We start from the raw sequence: 19,964 nt of genomic DNA, 5'->3' as shown, positions 1-19,964 counted from the left end.
TGAAAGGACTGAGGGGAAGGGGGGATCCTGGGGAGACATGGAGGGGTCACTGCAACATCTGAGGAGAGTCAGAGAGGGGACTGTGAGGGGAGACTGGTGAACAACTGAAGCGAGGGCTCTGAGGGGAGACTCTGAAGGGCCAATGAGCCGTCCATGGTGGGACTGCGAGGGGAGATTGTGGGGGTCACTACGAGGGGACCGAGGAGAAAGGGGGACTGTGGGGAGACTTGGAGGGGACGCTGTGAGGGGAGCACTGAGACAGCTCTGGTGGGACGGAGGGGAGACTGCGGGGGATGCTGTGAGGGGGGAACAGACACCTGAGGGGAGTCGGAACACTGTGAGGGAACAGCTCGGGGGTCGTGAGGAGCCCCGACAGGAGCAAACAGGAAAGACCGAGGCGAGGACTTGGAGGGGGAGAAGTGCACTCTGAGGGGATTGAAGGGAGACTGTGAGGGGACACCGGGAGGAGGCACCTGAGAGCAGACGGAGAGGGGACGCTGTGAGGGGGTACTACGGGGGGCAGCCCCGACTGAAGAAAACAGGGCAGACCGAGGCAATGGCGGAGAGCGAGCGCACGGCACCCCAGGCACGGTGTGTGTACCGGGGTCGCCGCCCGACCCCTCCCGCCGCTCCCGAGCCCCTCAGCGGATCAACTGAGGACGGCACCGGGCGCTTCCGGCGCCTCGCGCGCCTTTCCGGCAGGGCGGGGCCGCGCCGCGAGCGCGGTGACGCAGCGCGCAGGCCCCGCCCCCGCCCCGCCCCCGAGGGCTCTGGAAAAGAGAAGAGAAAAAAAAACTTTTTTTTTTAATTGAGGAATCAACAGCCGCCATCTTGTCGCGGAGCCGGAGCGCGGCGCGGGCGGAGCGGGCCGGGCCGGGCCGGGCCGGGGCAGCGGGGCCGCCCCGCCGCCGCACGGGGCAGCCGCGCCGAGCGCCGCCGACGCGCACAGGGGGCTCGAGCCAGCGGGGCGCAGCCGCCCGGAGCCAACCGACCGCCGCCGCCGCCACCGGGAGCCGCCGCCGCCGCCGCGCCGCGCTCATTGTTTTGGGGCGTTTTTGGGGGGTCGGCGCGTTTTTCCGCTTTTTGGTGATTTTTTTTCCTTTTTTTTAATTTTTGCCCCCCCCCCCCCCCCCCCCCCGCTCCCTTCTCTTCTCCTCCCCCCCCCCTCCTCCCTCCCCTACCTCGGCCGCGGGCGGGCGGCGGGCGGGGGCCGGGGCGAAGCCGCCGCCGCGGAGGGGAGGGGACGGGGCGAGGCGAGGGGAGCGTGTGGGGGGGCGGAATGCGCCCCGAGTGACGGCCTGAGCCGCCATCCGGGCACCGCGGCGGGGGGAGCGCCCGGGAGGAGCGCGGCCGGCAGGGAGGGGGCGCTGGGCCCTTCGCTCCCCGCCCCGAGCCCTCCTCCCTGCGGCCTGCGGCGGCCCGGCATGGGGGAGCGGGGGCGGCCGGCCGGGCACTGAGCGGCGCTGTTGGGTTCCCGTGCGGCGGAGGAGCGGGGACAGCGAGCTCGGCCCCCCCCGAGCACCCCCCGACAACGATCACCGGCTCCGCCGCTCCGGCCACCATGGCGGAGAACTTACTCGACGGGCCGCCCAACCCCAAGCGAGCCAAGCTCAACTCGCCGGGCTTCTCCGCCAGCGATAGCACAGGTAAGGCCGCGGGGGTGGCTCGGGTGGGGCTCCACGGCGGTTCTCCCCCCACACCCCCCCGCCCCTAGCGCCCCGCCGGAGGGGGGGGCCCGGGGCCCGCCCGCCCTGCCGCGGTTCCTGGCGGGGGTGGGTTGGGCCTCCTGCAGTCGAAGTTACCGGGCGGGACCCGTACGCCAAGTACCGTCCCGGCTATAAATAGCGGTTGGAAAGAGACGTTTTTTGAGTTGGGTTTCCCTTCTTTTCCTTCACCATCTTCGTTTTTAGTGCCTCGGTTTGGGTGATGGGGGTGGGCAGGTGAGTGGGGTGTGGGTAGGGAAGGAGAAGGGCCAGGCATGGGAAGCACCGACCGTCCTGCTTATTGTACAGTCGTGGAATGGTTCGGCTTGGAAGGGACCTTAACGTCCGTCTTGTTCCATCTCCTGCCGTGGCAGGGACACCTTCCACTATCCCAGGGTGCTCCGAGCTCCGTCCAGCCTGGCCTTGGACACTTCCAGGCGTGGGGCAGCCGCAGCTTCTCTCGGCAGCCTGTGCGAGGGCCTCGCTATCGTCAAAGGAAGGAATTGCTCCCCGGTACAGAATCTAAATCTACCCTCCTTCAGCTTAAAGCTGAAGATGCCTTCTTGGAAGGGTAGTTGAGGTTTCTGTCTACTCCTTAAACCCCACAGATTACCCACAGCTAATAGCCCTATACAGGCTTTTTCACTGTGCCCCTGTGTGTGACACACTACGGAATAAAAACTCCTTAATAGCTTCTTAGTCATAGAATGATTTGGGTTGGAAAGGACCTTGAAGACCATCTAATTCTACCCTCCAGTTAATACTTTGTGCTTTTTTTTTACCTCCCAACCTGTGACCGAGGTTTTAAGGTATTTGGCTTAAACTGTTTCAAGCATTTTTCCTTTAAACCCCAACCGATTTGCCGATAATAATTGAAGTTGTGGGGTTGCTCGCGTGCCGAAATGCCCGGCAGCCTGGCAGTCACTGCGACTTGTCCGTGTCGTGTAGTGTCTCTGGCGTGCCTTTTTCTTCAATTGTGATGGATTTGTAGATAATAAAACACATCGAAATGTCTCGTTTCCAGCCAGTGTGTGCCCGTTGTAAGTACACACGTGTGTGCACAAGAGCATGTGTGCCTGGACCGGCCTCTCCCGGTGTTCCGACTGTTTCAATCCCTGAAAGAGTGGTTTCAGAACAACACGAAGTCTGTTGCACTTGAATTTCTGCTTTCAGAGATTAATGAATCTTGTGGAAAGGATAGTGATAAGTTAATCATGCTGTGCCTGCTGTGTTTTCATAGACTGAAAAAAATATTACTATAATTGAGCTGATAAATTCTGTGGGTTTTTTCGTCTTGCTCAATCTGCATTTGGCAACACTTTACAGATGCTTCGGTCCTTTAGGGGTTTTTTATGGAAACCTTCTCTTCTCAGCCTGCAAATAAATGAAACAAGCGAGAAAGAAACAGTATCGAGTAAGAATTGTCAGGGAATATCTAGGTGAGGTCTTGTGATTGAACCCTGTTAATCCCTGGTGTGGAAGCACTGGAATATATGGAAGGCTGATACACAAGTTGCTGCGAAATGCTCTTTGTAACTCAGAACAAATACAGTTTATAGTTCTTTAATTCTTCAGCGAGACATTTTAGACTCTCCTGGTAGCCAGTGTCTTGGTTTGGGTTTTTTTTTTTTTTTTTTCCTTTCTTCTTTCTTTTTTGAAGTTCACTTGGGCTGTTCTGGAATGCTTCAGTCTTAATTACGTCCTGTTCAGCAAGTTCTCGTGTGTCTCGGGGAGCTCTGTGTGCTGCTGGATGTGTGAACTCCAGCATCTGCAGAAAGTTCTGCAGGGCTCAGGGGGCCTGGGGGCACGGGCATGGCAAACCCCAAGTTCTGTTCTGGACGAATGTGTCCAAGGAGTTCTGTCATCATCCTGCTGTTCCATAGGCAAAAGTACCTCTCTGCCAAGGGTGTGGGTAATGTTTGTGCACTTAAAGAGAGGCTTGTTTTTAGGAAAAGGCACTTCTAGGTTTGTTGCCAGCAGTTAATGCTGCTCGTTGAAGGCTCGCTGAAGGTTTCCGTGCATTGTGGCAGGCGATACAAATAGTTTGAGTAGTGATTGCTGTCAAATGCCTGCTCCTGGAACTAAACCAGGCTGCTCCCTGCTGCTGGGGCTTAAATGGAAAAGTTCTGTTGCAGCCTGGAAAGTGGCCTTAGCGATCGGGGGAGCTTGGGTGTGAGGATTTAGCCCTGAGTTGAGCAGAATTACTGTAATTGCAGTGGCAGCCCCGCACGGGTGGGTGCTGTGGCTGCCGTGAGCAGGACGTGCTTTCACCGCCGCCGCGTCGGGCCCGGCTGAGCAGTTTGGCTCAAGCCTGCAAATGCTCACACCCGAGGCTCTGATGGCAGGCCTGAACATTGGGCAGAAAGCAACTGCTCTCCTCCTTGTTTATATTTCTCTTGATGCTTTGATGCGGTGATGTTAAGCAACTCCTTTTGTCAGGGTAAGTTTTAGCTGCCTTTAATCTTTCTGATAAAAATAGCTCCTCAGCTTACCGGGGCAAAGTTTGTGCCATTGAAATTGGTGTGTTTACCTACTGGAAATATGGCCTTTTCTGTTAAACCTAAGCAGCTAAATCCACTGTCTGGTGTTGCAGAAGGGTGAAGAGATGAAAGGATAACAGAAATGGGTGCTGTGACCATCGTTAAGTTTCATGATAGTCTCATTTCGCACTTGCCCTGCTGCTCTTTGTATCAATAAGGAAGGTTAAGACTCCTGGCTGTTAACTTCTCTTGCCATTGCTGGGCTGTATTGAACGAGCTGACTGCTGTGGTAAAATGTCTGTGGGAAAGATTTTTCCTTGTCTAGCCAGGTAGGAATAGTGCTTTTGTCTAATTACTGCTTTATTGGATACACAGGCGTTTTCATACCTAAACATTTGTCTCCTCTGTGGCTGTTGTGAGATGTTCTCATCCAGCGCCGCAGAATAAACAAGGGACTCCTACAGAAAGTAGAATTACAGTAACTTTGCTTATGGCAGTGTGTTATTTCAGTGCTGATTGTTTTGTACATTGCTGGCATTGGTCCTTCAGCAGAATGTACACAGACCTGGCGGCGTTCTCGAGCTGCTCTTGGGCTGGTTGGGAAAAACGTGTCTGAATGGAGCAGCAGCACAGCTGGAGGTGTTCAGGGGCCCCTGGACTGTGGTCCCTTCTGCAGGTAGCTCAGTGAGGGTCTGAGTTTCACTAAAGTCATGCTTCTGTCTGCCTTCATTGTGTTCCCTGCAGCTTGTGCTGCTGTGGTGCTGCGCCAGTTCCAGAAACAACACAGCGTAATCTGGGCCAGAGCAGAGGGTGTCCCTGACGGCATCAGGAGTTAACAAATTCCTAAACTAGGTGAAGTTGGGAAGAAGGTGAGATGAGCAGCTTCCAAAGTCTATTAGAGCTAGGTTTTCACTTCACACTTCCTTGTGTAAGGGCTTTTGTTGATTTTTAATAATTTTTTCCTCCGTAACTTCTGATCCTGCACAGATGAAGCCACGTGGCTGCTGCTGCTGCAAAAGCTGTGGGCCAAGCTCCCTGATAACTCCTGTTCTCTTCCTGGCCCATGTGTTGGCATCCAGGGCCTGGATTTTACACTGGGGAAAGGCTGCCCTGTTACACGTGCCTCCCTTCATGCTGAGATAAGGAGATCTCTGGCTGACTCCCAGCCAGCCACAGAACTGCACAGGAGCGAGTTCGTGTCGATGCGCAGCCTGATTTGATCCTGCTCTCCTGCCAAAAACCAGATAGGTGTATTGCACTGGGTTTAGGGTTTAGTTTGAGAAAAGAGGTGGACAAAAGCAAAGTAGCTTAAGGAAAGACAGCAAGGTTTTCTAAGCTAGTGTTCACATTCTTAGCAGAGACTTCAGATGGAGTGACGTCTCGGTGATCTAAGCCCAGATTTTGTTTGGGCACGTGAAAGCATTAGTATGGATGTTTTAAAGGGTTCATTGCTGCGTGCCTGAAAAGCCTCGTGGAAGCCTGTGTAATCCATCTGCTCTTGTTTTGTGTGGTACCTGCAGAACTCGAGTGTCATGTGTGTGCTGTGGCAGTAAGAATCACAGTTACACACTCCCTTATTCTCTCCCTGGAACAAGAAAAAGCATAATTTCATTAAGTGAACACACTCTCATTTATAGGCAGAAAATTTAGGGAAGAAATTCATTTTCTGAAAAGCTGTAGGTGAAGGAATGTGCATAGTTGTAATTATTCACGGGAATGTCCTTTTTGTTTGTTTTGTGGTACTTGTGCCCTAACTATCTGGGATGGGAAAACGAGGTGGGATATTCATGGCTATATTGTTTCTTGTAGAATACTTCATGGTTATATTGTTTAAGACTCGTGGAACCATGGGGGTGGATGATGCCAAGCAAGATGTTTACTTATGAGCTAGAGATTTGATACAAACTCTTTAGGTTTTTCTCACCTGGAGTGACTGACCTGCATAACTTGGTGCCAGCTCTTGTGATCTGGGACAGGAGATTTTTGAGATTAGAAATGTACTCATTTATAGAGTCTAGCACAGCTAATTCTTACCAGTTCCTGGGGCACTGCTGATAGCAGGGTACTGGGTACTCTCCCAATGTTTTTACAGGTTTTTCCAAGGAGTTTGACACTCATGTCTGTGTGGGATGAAAAGTTGAGCAGATGATCTGCTAGCCTGATCATATGTGACAGTCCACAGTCCTACCATTTTGCCCATTCCTTTATTTTTTGAAATTCATACTTTGATAATTGCACATGTGCTGGGGATTTCAAACTTCTTCCCTCTCCAGTGACTTAAAGTTAGCTAGGAAAATGCTGTGCCATAGAGCTCCTGGAGAAGCACTGCCAGCAGCAGGCAGGAATAGAGGCTGTGTCTTTGCTGTACTCCAGAGATCTCTTGGTAGCTTGTGAAATGATTCCCAGTTTTCTGCTGCAGATTATTCACTTTCTATTTTGGCTGGACATTCCTTGGAGTCGTCGTCCAGTGCCATTAATTATTTCTACAGCAACATGCTGTGCTTTTTCATTATACCTGCAGCTTCACATTAAAACCCTCCACATATTCTTAGTGTTTATCTTTATTCTATTTTACTTACTGTTGCTGTCTGCTAAGAGAGAAGAACATGAAAAAAAAACCCTCACCCTCTTAACAACACACTGCAGGTTAATGTGAAACCAGGGTGGAGAGGGTAGTTGAAAATCTCAATTTGAAAAATTCTGGTGTTTGTTCTTATACAGTGAAAAAAATTGAGGGATAACTTAGAAATCTTACACATCCACCCTAATTTGGTTTACACTTTCAAGAATTTTTGCTTTGTAAATCTTCCTTTTAACATATGTTATGTTTTCCATCTGTCTTCTCAGATGTCTAAGATACAGAGAGAACCTAAATTGTTTATTTGGAAAACTCTTTAATAAAGATGCTTCAACAAATACTATTAAGTATTTTGCAGAATCATAAGTGTGAATTAAAAGAAAACTGCAACTTCTATTAGCAGTGATAATTATAACTCTTAATCTAAATCTCTTAACACACTCTTCCTTTCCTGCTTTCTTATTTGCCATCACTGAGAAATAAGGATGTTATTTATGGTAACTAGATAAATACAGTATTTTTGGTTTGCAGTTTGTGTGTGGATATATTTTTATTTATACATCTGTAAGTCAGTAAAATAATCTCCAGCTTCCCTGCTGGTCACCTTTAGTGCCGTGGAAGCTTCCTTGGGAAGACAACATTGGGAAAAGGAGTTGTTCTTCCCTGGATGTCTGTTCCTCCCAATCTCCTGGGCACATGTCATTTTCCTGCTGCAGTTGGACACAGCAGAGGCAGGAATCAGAGCTGGAGCCCTTCTGCTGCAGAGTGAGAAGTCAAATGGAACACTGGATTACAGCCCCTGTCTGTGTGTGTGTCACCAGGAGAGCGTGAGCTGCTCTCTTGCTGTGCCCAGCTTTGCCACCACAGCTACCTGGGTTAGTGGGTGTTGCTGGTGACATCACTCCTGTGTCATCTCTTGTGTGGTGTCATCATCTCATGGAGAGAAGAGATGGGGAAATTACCAGGTGCCTTGAGTTAAGTACTGAGTGTGAGTCTGGTTCACTTCTTTGTGAAGTTTTTTCCTAAGTTCATAAACTCCCTAAAGGAAAGTATTAATGAGAATGGTTCAAAACAGCCTCATCCCACTAAAATCAATGCTTTGAAGTAAAAGATTCATGAGAGAGTTGGGTTTTTGGTATTGTCAGTTACAGCTGGAAGCTTTTTTAGACATAAATATACAAAAATTGTTAGTTTCGAGTGCTCGTCTGCTGTTACTTCCTTGTGTATGTTTGGTTTGAGTTGTATGTCCTTGCCAAGCAGAAGACAGTTCCCTTAAATTTGGTATCAGAAATAGGGAGGGGAAAAGTGGCATTAAAAATAATGGAATTTGTACTTTTTATGACTTCTATACATAACAGAGCAGACCCCAGACTTGCCTGTTTCATAGTAATGTTGCTTAGGTTTTTTTTTCCTTGTTTCATAATATTCCTTCAACTACATATTTATATATTTCACTCTTCCCAGAACAGGCCTGTTCTGTGGTTCTGTTGGAGAAGCTGTGTTAAATGGAATTGTCATAGAAGGACTTGTGTAGCTGAAGGGAGCTCCTGAGCCAGAACTGAGCTCCAGTTCTCACCCCTGACACTGTCACTCATTGTGGAGAGCAGGAGGAGCTGAACACTTCAAAACCTGAACCACCTGTGTTGGAAATATATTCACTGAGAAGTCTCTGGCCAGGGAATGTCACAACTAAAGTTTGTTTCTCAAGATAATTCCTGTCTTTATGTGTTGTGTGCTGATTCCCTTTCCAGGTGGGCAGTGAGGGTGGCACAGCCTTAAGGGACACTGGCTTGGTACAGACTGTGCATGTCATGCCCACTAATAATTACCAGAATCTCAGGTTATTCCTTTTAAAAGGGTCATTCAGAATTTAAATGTTCTGTCAGCTGTTAAATTTGGGGAAGAGGCACAGTGTGTGTTTGTGATAGGATGAGAAGGCTCACTGCTGGTAATGTTAATGTGCTGCAAGAACCTTAAAATATTTAATCTTCATCTGGATGATCTTGTGAATGAGAAGCTGATGTGTGGTGTCTCCCAGCCCATAGGCAGATTGCCTCCTCTTCCTTCTGTCTGGGTTTCTCTTCTTATGGTAAATAAAAGTACTGAAGACTTCTTTTGCCTGGTAGCCATGTGCACTGGGACAGTAGCCATGTGTTCTTGTGGATGCTGCTGGGTGGGATTTAGACTTATTCACAAGAGCAGACATGGCACCTGTGTCAAAATAGTGAAGATACCTTGGGAAACAATTAAGAGAAAGATTGGTTTTGGAGAGGGACAGAGGAAGGCAAAGGCAATCCATCATTTGCCACCTGATGCTTCCAAGAGCAGACCAGAGTGAGCACTGTTGTTGGGCTGCTTCTGCCACACATTTTGGGGTTACCTTGGCTTTATTCCCCTCTGGCCTCTGGGAAGAGGTTAGAGACTAGCTTCTTATCTGGATATTTTTCATATTTGCTTCTTTATATAAACCTTAGTGCCAGGTGCAAGGGCCATTTAATGTGCTCACATATACTACTTTGTAATTGATAGGGTAACATTCAAGTAATCTGTGATTTATTTTTATGAAAGGGTAGAATAATCCCTAAACCCACCAATTACTTCTGAAATAAACCAGTATCTCAGGTTTTTCTAGATTTTAACCCAGGCTGTGTTGTCACTATGAGTACAGCAAAAGAGAGATGATGGAGACAACTTGGACAAGTAGAACAGAGAGAACCTTGAGGTGATACAAAACATGGAAGTGGAAAGAGAGGCTGGGGACTGACCTGGTGTGACCAAGGAAGGATCTCAGTTTGTACTACTGTGTTTTCATGGAGGTGAGGAGGAGGACAGGGACAGAGCAGCTGGCTTTTCCTGTATCAGGTGGTAGTTGTTGTCACACTTTCGTGGTGGCACAAAGGATGAGAAAATGTGCATTTTCCCCATCCTGGCTCGTGTGTCTGCTGGTGGAGCTGGTGTCAGGAATACAGGCAGTACTGCAGCAGAGGTTAGAAGAGAACTGATTTTTTTCATTAGTTTCATGATTTGTTTGTTATAAGCTTCAGTTTTGAAAAGTCACTTAGTTGCTGAAACCTTACCAGAATGGATTGGGGAAGATACTAGGAACTGTCTCTAAAATTCCAACCACTGGAAAGCAAGCAAAGGCAAGTGTTAAACCCATTTCAAAAAGGGTTAAAAGACAATACAGTCAGACTGTTCAGCCTCCTCTCCATCACTGGGAAGGTCATGGAGGAGCTGGAGTGAGTTCAGGGAAGCTGCTCAGGAGTTTGGGGCTGGAGCATGTGCCCTGTGAGAGGAGGTGGAGAGCTGGGCTGCAGTCAGACCTGATGGCCCTTCCAACCTGAGTGACTTTGGACCTGTCAACAAGAGAGAGCTGTGATGATGATTCCAATGAATTTTCTAGAGATAAATCCCAAGGATTCCACATGGTGATGTTCATATCAACACATTTGAGTTTTGACCACTCCAGTGACTTAGGAACGAGCAACCCAGACTGTGTTCCTTTCTCATCCCAAGTACAAGCAGTTTAAGTGATCAGGCACGTAGAAATTTAGTTAAATATTTAAATCTCTTATTATTCAAGCCATAAATTGTTGAGAGTCATCCAGATCCTCCATGTTGGATCTCTTTCTTTCTGATCACCCTCCACCCAGCCAGGTCCCTCATCACCATCATTCTCAACCTGGTTGTTAAACATGGTGTTCAGAAGAAGTGATGCTGCTCTGCTGAAAATCAAGGTCACATGCATGTCAGTGCCCATGCTTTCCATGTCTTGTTAGGGAAAGACACAAATCTGAAGTTTCCTTACTGGAAATTTTAGATTTTTCTGTGAACATGTTAATCGTTCTAAAACATTAAAAGCAATAATTGTCTTTTGTGAAACAATAAATTACAGAATCTTCAAACCTGGAAAGGAAGTTGGAATGGACATGGTAATTGCTGACTGTGCCACACAGTGTGGCTATTGAGGAGAGCTACCTGACAGTGAATTTTTGGGAATGGCTGGAGCTCTGAACTGTTGAGGCTTTGTCTGCTGGGGTCTGGCGTGATTGAAAGAAGCCTTACAAAACAAAATTGGGCTCACTGAAATGTAACAGCTATGTTGGCATGAAAGAAAGGCCCGGTGAAAATACTGCTTGTGTGCTGGACTGGAGTGTCTGCTCCATGCCATGAACAGTCAGTTTGTGACAGGACAGCTCCCAGTCACGTCCCAAGCAAAGATTATGCTGTAAAAAATGAAACTGAATTTGATAGCTCTCCTCCTGCTTGCTGTGAGATACATTTGAGATAATAAGACACATAATGAAACACCTTAGGATGTTTGTCACCTCTCCAGGCTGAGCTAAAGGGGAAAAAATGGTGACATTGAAGCAAGTTAATTGATTGAATATGTATATTAGGAAAGTCTCTCAGTAACACTCGCAGGCAGTTGTACAGATGACAGTGTTCTGCCTTCAGGATGCAGCAGAGTTTTGGGTTTTTCTTCTTCTGAGAAGGCCTAGAGGGAAACAGAACATGTTTTTTTAAAATTCTGGTTGCTGAAAGTGTTGTCCAGGAAAGCAGAAAACTGTGACATTTAAGCTCACAAGACTGAAATTAGGAGAGAAACTGTCTCAAGTGTGGTTCTCTTCTATGTGTGAAAATAGCTGCTCGAGGAAGGCAGAATGCTCAGATTGGAGAAGGAGCCCTTTGGAAAGAGTGGGGGTGTGGTACTTGCCTAGTGCTTCTCCATGCCTTCCAGAAAACATAATCTCTGCTTTTTTGGTGCTCTGCTGTTAAGAGGACATTGGGGTTTATGTGACAGAGGTAATGAAAGGTATCAGAATCAGAGGTGCTGTGTTAGAAACAAGACACAACAAGGTGAATCTGCACAGCCTTGGTCAGCTCTGCTGCTTCACGAGCACTGAGTTAGAGGTTTGTGCCTTTTGGGTTTAGGGAATGTGCTCTCCTTTAAAATCCACATCACTTTTCCTGCCCTGATGTGTGCTGGGTGCATGGCAGCTTTGAGGATGGAGCAGGTTAAAGCTTGGTGGGACTTGTCAGCAAAGGTGTTCCCTGGCCATTGCTTCAGGTAACTGCATGTAAAGGCAAAGGCATCCCTTGGGGTTTTTTTGTTTTTAGCCTCCTGGTAGCTGCCTTTGAGAAACAGCTGAAGCATTGAGAATGGGATCAATTCTGTTCTTCTTGTGAGGATGGAGGCACTGCAGTTGCTTTTCATTTCTCTGTCAGTAGAAATGGGCCATGTTCTTATTATGGCAGATTTTTATATGTGTGTAAATATACTTATTCTTTTTATAACTGCCAAGACAATCTCTTATCTTTATGGATTTGTTGCAGACATGCTCAAGTAGATTTTTGTTTTCTGTTGTATTTTATAACCGTTGTAAAATGTGCCTTGTGTTTCTGTTTTTAATGTGCATGACTCTGATGAAATATAAAAGAAGATGATTAATCATTGCATGAACAATTGAATTCTTGGTGAATTTTTACAGGACCATTGTGTTAAGTTGTTTACCTGCTTTTTATTTTCCTGCTGGCAGAGCAGTACATTTTCCATGTCTAACCTAAATGTACAGCCTTCTTACAGGAGCTTAGGAGTGGTAGATTATTTCAGGTTTTAAGTGGCAATATTCCCAAATGCTTTCTTCACTCTTTTTTGTAAACTGCAAAAACATTTCCAGTTCTTGGCTGTGGCAAGACTGAGAGAGTCCAGCCAGCCAAGCAAAAAAACAAATTGAGCATTTATACTCCAGCATCCCATTTCAAAATACAGCTGGAAAAAACTACTCTTTAAGCCACAGCAACATCTTCCCCCTTGACATTTTGTCTCTTCTCTGCCCCTGTTCCTGCACCCACACATCTATTGTCCATGAAATATTAACAATTTTGATGTAGAAGCTTGGAAGAACACCTTTATATGGGATTTACAGAAGTTGTGTGAATGAAACCTTGAATTTGGGGGGCTGGGGTGATGAGAGCAGTTGAAGAGAGGGAGAACCTCAGCCCTGGCCCCATATGCCACCCTTGGTGATGCACAGGCAGATGGATTTGGTTGGGCTCCAGTGGCAGAGCCTCCCAGCATTCCCAGCTGAAATAGGGAAATTTGGAAGGGGGAAAGAACCAAAATGTCAAGAAAGGGGCAGACTGCAGCCTGGTCAGTGTCCAGATGTTGTGTGGGAAACTGGAGGAGAGATGAAACGATCATGGAGTCAAAGGTACACCAGGAAAGATGAACTAAAGACCTGAAATGAAAAGAAGCAAGTAAGAGAAATTAAAAATACTTTAATGAATCTTGCTAAGTGAAATGTTAGCTTGTTCTTTGCCTGCTTGGAGGGGAGCAGGGGCTCTGTTCTGAGCAGGGTGTGTTTGTCACAGCCGACATCATGCAACCCTGGAAGGATTATTGACTCTGGTAGGTGATGATGGCAATGTGGGCCCCTGAAGGACATGGTGCTTTGAGCACCTCAAAACAGCCAGAATTTAATGGTTTTGTCTTTGTTTCCTGTGCCTGTTTGTGTAACTCACCAGGCATTGCTAGTCTGACCATTTTTATTCGTTTTTCTTCAGCTAGGTTGAATTGGAAATGCACATGCTGATAAAAGCTATCACTACACTATTAAAATGTACTGAGATGGCTTGGTGATGCATCTGTGCTTTGTGATAGTTTGTGTTGCTTGAGGTTTGTTGTTTTTTTCCAATATACCATCTTACATAATTTTTGCAGCCTGGATCTTGCACCAACTTTTTGTGGTTGAAGAGTGAATTAAACTTTAAAACAATGAAGCCCTTGAAATATCCTTCTTAAGTAAAGAACTCTTCTTTGCTCTAACCTGGAAAAAATGTGGTTTGTTGCTCAGTGTGAAGGACTGGGGTTTGTCAGGGCTGGCTTGGGGGGCAAAATAATGTTTTCACTCATTTATGTTACAGTGAGAAGTGATTGTTTCAGTTCACATCCTTGGATTGGAAAACTCTTCCAAGATGTGTTGTGTGTTTGAACAGCTACTCTGGTGTATTGAGGCTGGTCTGCTTAGATGTTTATAAATATATGCCTGTCCTTATGTCTTCAAATATGTAACTTTTATTTTCACATGGCAGTACCTATATACAGTGAACCAACATTCTGTTTTTTAGTTACATACTAGAATAAATTGTTACAGAGATGCTGCTTATGATGTGCTATTAATAAAATATTTTAGTGAACCTGAGTTGGTCCTTTAAAGGAAAAAAAAAAGCCCCACCACTTTTTTATTAGTCTGGATGTTGCAGCCAGGCAGAGCTGTTCCTTCAAGTGGCTTAATGAAGATTTGATTGATTTATTTTGCTCATCTGGAGAGTGTGTGGATTACCTCTGTCAATATTGGGCATGATAAATGATGGCTGGGCACTTACAGAGCAATTTGAATTATTTGAGCTGTTCAGGAATCGAGCAGTGACTCGATTCCAGAGGCATTACAAGGAGAAAATGCTGAGTCCCTTTTGGGATCTTCTGAGGTAGCAGATCATGGTACAAATCAATGACTAGAAGCTGATCTTAAATGTCTTTATATGTGAGACTGGGATCAAACTGCTGAGGAAATCATTGTTGTTCTTTGAAGTTTTGAAGCAGTGCTGGAAGATGTTCTTTGGCCATGTGCACACATAAATGACAGGGTAGAATTGCTGGGTGAAATGCGGTGGCTTGGGATTACAGAGGAGGTTGGAAAAGGTGATGTAATTGCTCTTTTGGGAGCATAAATCAATAGGAAAAAAATCTGTTGTTATTTCTGCCTTCATCTTTTAGCCAAAACAAGGGAAATCTGAGCATTACATTAGATCATTGTATTCATGTCACCTTAGTTTTCTTAAGCTTCATTTTATTGAAATTCTTGCCAGAAAACCTGCGTATTGGCCAGGGCTGTGTACAGTGTGTGATGGCTGCGCTCTGAAAGGCTCTGGAGTTTGTGTCACAGGGACCCTCACTCACTTCCTAGTCCTGGGTAAAGACATCCTGAATGCCTGTAGATGTTAACACTGGTACAAAGTAGCAAAGATAAATATTTTAGCTGCTCATCTGTCATGTTTCCTCACCCATGTTTCTGTTTTTACTTGTAGATTTCGGATCTTTGTTTGACTTGGAAAATGATCTTCCCGATGAGCTGATCCCCAATGGCGAGTTGGGCCTTTTAAATAGCAGTGGCAACCTCGTTCCAGATGCGGCTTCCAAACACAAACAACTTTCTGAACTTCTGAGGGGCAGCAGCGGCTCTTCCTTGAACCCAGGGATTGGCAATGTGAACTCGAGCAGCCCCGTGCAGCAGGGAGTGGCTGCCCAGGTGCAGGGCCAGCCCAACAGCGCCGGCATCGGCAGCCTGGGCGCCATGGGCAAGAGCCCGCTCAACCCAGGGGACTCCTCTGCTCCTGGCCTGGCCAAACAAGCAGCCAGCACCTCTGGACCTACCACACCTGCATCCCAAACTCTGAACTCTCAAGCACAAAAACAAGTGGGAATGGTGACGAGCAGCCCTGCGACATCACAGACTGGACCTGGGATATGTATGAATACTAATTTCAGTCAGACACACCAGAGCCTTCTCAACAGTAATTCTGGTCACACTTTAATGAATCAGCCTCAGCAAGGACAAGGGCAGGTAATGAATGGATCTCTTGGGGCAGCTGGAAGAGGAAGGGGAGCAGGAATGCAATATTCTGCCCCTGCCATGCAGGGGAATGCAGGCAGTGTGCTGGCAGAGACTTTAACCCAAGTATCTCCACAGATGGCTGGGCACACCGGGCTGAACACAGCACAGACAGGAGCAATTACTAAAGTATGTACATGCCATTTACTGTATTCTATTTACTGCACTTGTTTTTCTCCATACAGGTGTTTAGGAAACACAGTAGATCCTTTTCTGGGACAGAACTAAAGGATGTGCTTTTCTTGAGTCTGTAGTTCCCCATTTCAGTCACCAGTGATATTGTGAAAAGGAGATAATTGAAGCAGTTCTTCTCATGTAATCAAAAATGAAAGCACTTGTTGAAAAAGACATCCTCGAAGCTAAAAGTTGGAAAGTATCTTAGCAGAGTGAATTAGAAAAGAGTAGCATAATCCTGCAGAAAGGAAGCAGATGATTTCTGGTGTGCAGGATCTCAATTTAGCTGCCAGACAACGCCATCTTCTAAAGCAATGGGAGCACTTGAAGATGGAAGGGAGAAGTGTAGCCATTGCTCCTTTTGTCAAGGACCTCTGTCAGCAGCCGTGCAGCAATGGTTTTAAAATATGGAAGAACTGATCTGGAAACATCAAATTTCACGTAGATTGCCAAGCTAATGCAAACTGTGCAAGGGGAGGGCAAGAGCCTCATTTGGTGGCCATTGTGGATCAGGGCAGGGAATGTATGCCTGGAAGTATCTGCTTCTGTCATGGGGTGCTGCTCTGGCTCCCTGTTTGATACAGTTACTGCTTTTTAGTTCTTTGTTTCCCTGGTGTGAGCTTAGAGCAGTGTTTTGACTGCTGCTCCTCCTGCCCTGTGCCTTATCTCTTGTTTGGATTGTTTTGGTATAGTTCCTTCATGAAATTTTGATGGCAAACCCACCATGTTCTGATATGTAGAAAAAAAGGTCAATTTTTATCTCTGATATTTTATCTATTCATACATCAGTAGCTGTTGTCACTGTAGTTGATTAGCATGTAAATGTTAATTCATTGATGTGTTAGTATTGTGGAAAAAATTGCATTGTCTGACATGAAAGTGTGTGTCCTGTACTCTGAAGAGGTGCTCACATCACTTTGGAGTACTGTATAGTTAATTTTAATTTTTTTAAAAATAAAAATCATAAAAAGCATTCTCTCTGCAGTGAAGAGATGCTTCTGCTTATGGAAGAGATACTTGTGTTATGAGTGAAGGTCAGAGCATCTGAAAGTTGACATAACTGTTTTGGAGGCTGGAGACAGCTAATTTTGTTGTGTGGAAGCTGATTGGTCTGCACTGAAAGAGAGTCAGCTTATCTTTCTTTTGTTTTCCTTTGAAGTTTGTGGGAAGAGGAGGAATTCTATTTATCTGGCTTATTTCTGTGAATTTACAGATACCTGAGTTCTTGGGAGTAGATTTTTCCTTGTCACTATTCAGTTTTATGTGAACCAACTGAAGTAGAATTACCCCAAAGCAAAGGACTTGCTGACACAGTCTGTGTGAGCCTGATGGGGGAGGTTCTGTGAGGTCTTGATTTATTTTAAACAAACCCACCTCTGGTAAAGAACAGGCTAGATCTCAGACAAATTCCACATTTCAAGGACTTCAGGCTTAGCCTGTTGCCAGCTGCAAATGGATTCACTAGCTTGGAGAGGGACCCAGAGTGCCTCAGTTTACACATGTGCAAAAAGCAAAGTAAAGTTGGCTTGAGCAAGGAATGCACTGGAAGAGAATAGTGACTTTTCATGACAGAGCACAAGTGATAAAATGGTGCTTCTTTGAAGGTGCACTTCAAATAATTTTAAAAACTTGGCCAAGTAAAACAGGAAAACTGGTGTTTTCCAGGGCTCCATCTCTTGTTGAATAAGATGAAACTTAAAAGCATTGTGTTTCTTTAAAAAGTTTAACTTTATATACATCTTCTTTTTCTCTTATTAAAGAGAGTAGATGAGCTGAGTATTTTACACAAAAAATTTTGTGTTTCCATTTTGGAACAAATACTTGCTCCCTGAATTTTCCTGTACCAAGCAGCAGTGCTCTCTGTCTTTGCCATTTTCTTAGTTGCCATTTGAGGATTGCTGTCCTTTTCCAGTCTCTCCCCATCCCCCAGTTTATTGTCCTAATAGGATTATCAGCCATGATTGTGTGTTAGCTTTTTCTTGTTGATGCTTCAGGAAAGCTTTTCTTAAAAGCAAAGAAAAACTTCAGTGAGTTTGTCTGTTCTTCTGAAACTGGAATTTCTGCTGAAGGAAAATTTGGGTTAGTTTGTTTTTTCACCTCCTGATTCCCTGGTGTTTACCACTTAATGTGTACAGCTTAAAAGATTTAAAGAGCTGTAATAAAAGTGGTGAGGCAGCTGATCTACCTAATAGTGAACAGTGTCCAACTTGTCTAAACAGCTTAACATGTAGCTGCCATCCTGCTGTATCTGAATCAAGGCTGGAAGGAAATTCTCTAGGCAAAGACTGTAGCAATATCTTAAGGGAAACAAAGAGCTGTGAAGTACAAATGCAGAAAAAATACCTAAAAGAACTATTTATTATTCTAATTACATTAAAAACAAGTGATGTGCATCTCTGACTAACCTTGTTCAAGGTTAGTCCTTGAACTCAGTAGCCCATTTTTCTCAGTTCAGTGGGTTTATATGCACTGTGGGGAACTCATGATCCTTCATGGTTTGGGACCAGTTTTGTTAGGCAAGACCTTGCTTCTGTGATGGTTGGTTCTAATCCTTTTTTAGTGTGTGACTAATCAATCCATTCCTTTTCCTGGTTTTGTTTGTTGTGGTGTGTTTATATAAGCATTCTTTCTATTAAGAGAAAAAGAAGGAAAAAATATCCAGAATATGGTCCCTTCACCTGATCTCAGAAACTGCAAGGATTCATTTCATCTGAATCATCATCAACCATGATTGTTAATTTTGGTCTGGACTTGCTCTTTTAAGGCAGGACTGAGCAGGGTGACTGAGGTTTGTGTTCCTGTGCTTGCATGAGCCAAAGGTGGGGATAAACCTTAGCCCTAACCCATTCAAGCAGGAGTGGAAAATAACTTAATTCCCAGTGTCAGAGGGCAAGAAGGTGCTGATATCAAGACAATAATTCTTCCATTGGCAAGGAGAGATTAAAGTGAAATACTTCCTCAATCTGTAGAGATGTGAGCAAAGATTTCACATGATACTCCAAAGATCAGTGATTTTTTCTTACTGAGATACCTGGAAACCTTTGAGGAACTCCCTCTTCCATGATACTGTGTGTATCTCTGCTCCCTTCACTGGCAGTCTCCTTTGCTGTAACAATTTTGCTTGTAATTGTGGCATTGTGGCTCTTTTTTTCTTGGATCACACTACAAGGAGAATTTTTATTGGACTGGGTTGAAGTTCCTTAGGAAATCAGCTTTAAAGAGGAAAGGATTTGTCTTTGAACAATTATTGATGGGAGTAGAGAAAACAGATCATCTTATCACAATCATTTCCAGCAGTAATGAATTGCCCTTTTGTGTTGTACCATGTTTTTTGTTGAGTCCATTAAGTCCAGAAAATATGTTCAAACCATCTAGAACATCTTATTAGAGGTGTTTTTTTAAGATTGTTGGTTGTTGGATGTGATGAGCAGTAGCAAAGCTCAGCAGATGGTCATTGCTTCCATAGGAATGAGCATTTCTTTGGAGACGTGGTTGTGTTTTACACTCCTGTTGCTGTGGGAGCTCTTCTTTCCCCAGGTGAAGGAGATGAAACCTTCCTGTTGTTTGTGGCTGCCAAGGGCTGGAAATTGAGTTTCTTTCATTGAGTTGTTAGAGAGTCTCTTGCTGAGATGCATTCCCTGTGTGTAGTACAGCTGTCAAAGCCCGTGGAAAGTTAGAAAAAAATGTTGGGGAGTTCCCATTTATTTTGTATGGTTCTCAGGCTTCCTTTTTGCCCTGTGTTAGGAGTTCTGGACTGTGATTCCTCTACCTGGTGCTTCTGCTCTTTCCCTTAAGAAGTGGTGAAGTTCCAATCAGATGAGAGGACTCTTGAGTGTTTTCTTTTCCATGTGTTTCCAAGCTACAATGCCTCCTCATACAATTCTGTAAAAGGAACCCCCTTTTCTTCACTGACTTCAGAGTCCTGTCACTCCTACAAGGATATTCTGGTACCCAGCAGCAGAAATTAGGAAAAAATCTGGAGTTGTGCCATGGCTGATAATCTGCAGAAGGTATTGCTGTTAACCTGCAGTGAAGATACAGCTTGCTGGGGGCTCCTTTCAAAGTGTTTTTCTTTACAGAACCATTAAACCTACCCCAAGTTCAGCTTTCCTTATGAAGGGCAGGCACAGTTTGATCAAACATTATTGGACTCTGTATGCCTTAGAAAAATATTTAATTGTTTGGTCAGACTGAATCTATAAAGAGATGAGAAGAAAATAGTTGTTTATTTTCATACCTGGTTATGAGGTTTGCAACATTAATGGTTGTTTGGGGTTTTTTGGGGAATACCTTTTTGAAGATGGAAGATTTTGAGTAACTTCAGTCTACCTGTTTTGAAAACTGTGAAGGAAAA

The 19,964-nt window shown here is 45.3% G+C and overlaps 1 protein-coding gene across 5 annotated transcripts in view; it reads left to right on the top strand.

Annotated features, from left to right (window-relative positions):
- Positions 1-1,453: 1,453 nt before the first annotated feature.
- The window catches only part of CREBBP (CREB binding protein), a 97,302-nt gene continuing 78,791 nt past the window's right edge, over positions 1,454-19,964 (top strand). For 4 of the 5 annotated variants that reach the window (XM_063171235.1, XM_063171234.1, XM_063171237.1 and 1 more), the window contains exons 1-2: positions 1,454-1,646; positions 14,853-15,565. In XM_063171235.1, the coding sequence (XP_063027305.1) occupies positions 1,562-1,646; positions 14,853-15,565 (798 nt within the window). In that variant the 5' untranslated portion in view covers positions 1,454-1,561. The remainder of the gene's footprint in view (positions 1,647-14,852; positions 15,566-19,964) is intronic. The other variant, XM_063171236.1, reaches the window with a different exon arrangement.

Source organism: Melospiza melodia, chromosome 18 (assembly GCF_035770615.1).
Source record: "Melospiza melodia melodia isolate bMelMel2 chromosome 18, bMelMel2.pri, whole genome shotgun sequence".
Classification (NCBI taxonomy): Eukaryota; Metazoa; Chordata; class Aves; order Passeriformes; family Passerellidae; genus Melospiza; species Melospiza melodia.
This window is presented reverse-complemented; position numbering and strand designations above follow the sequence as displayed.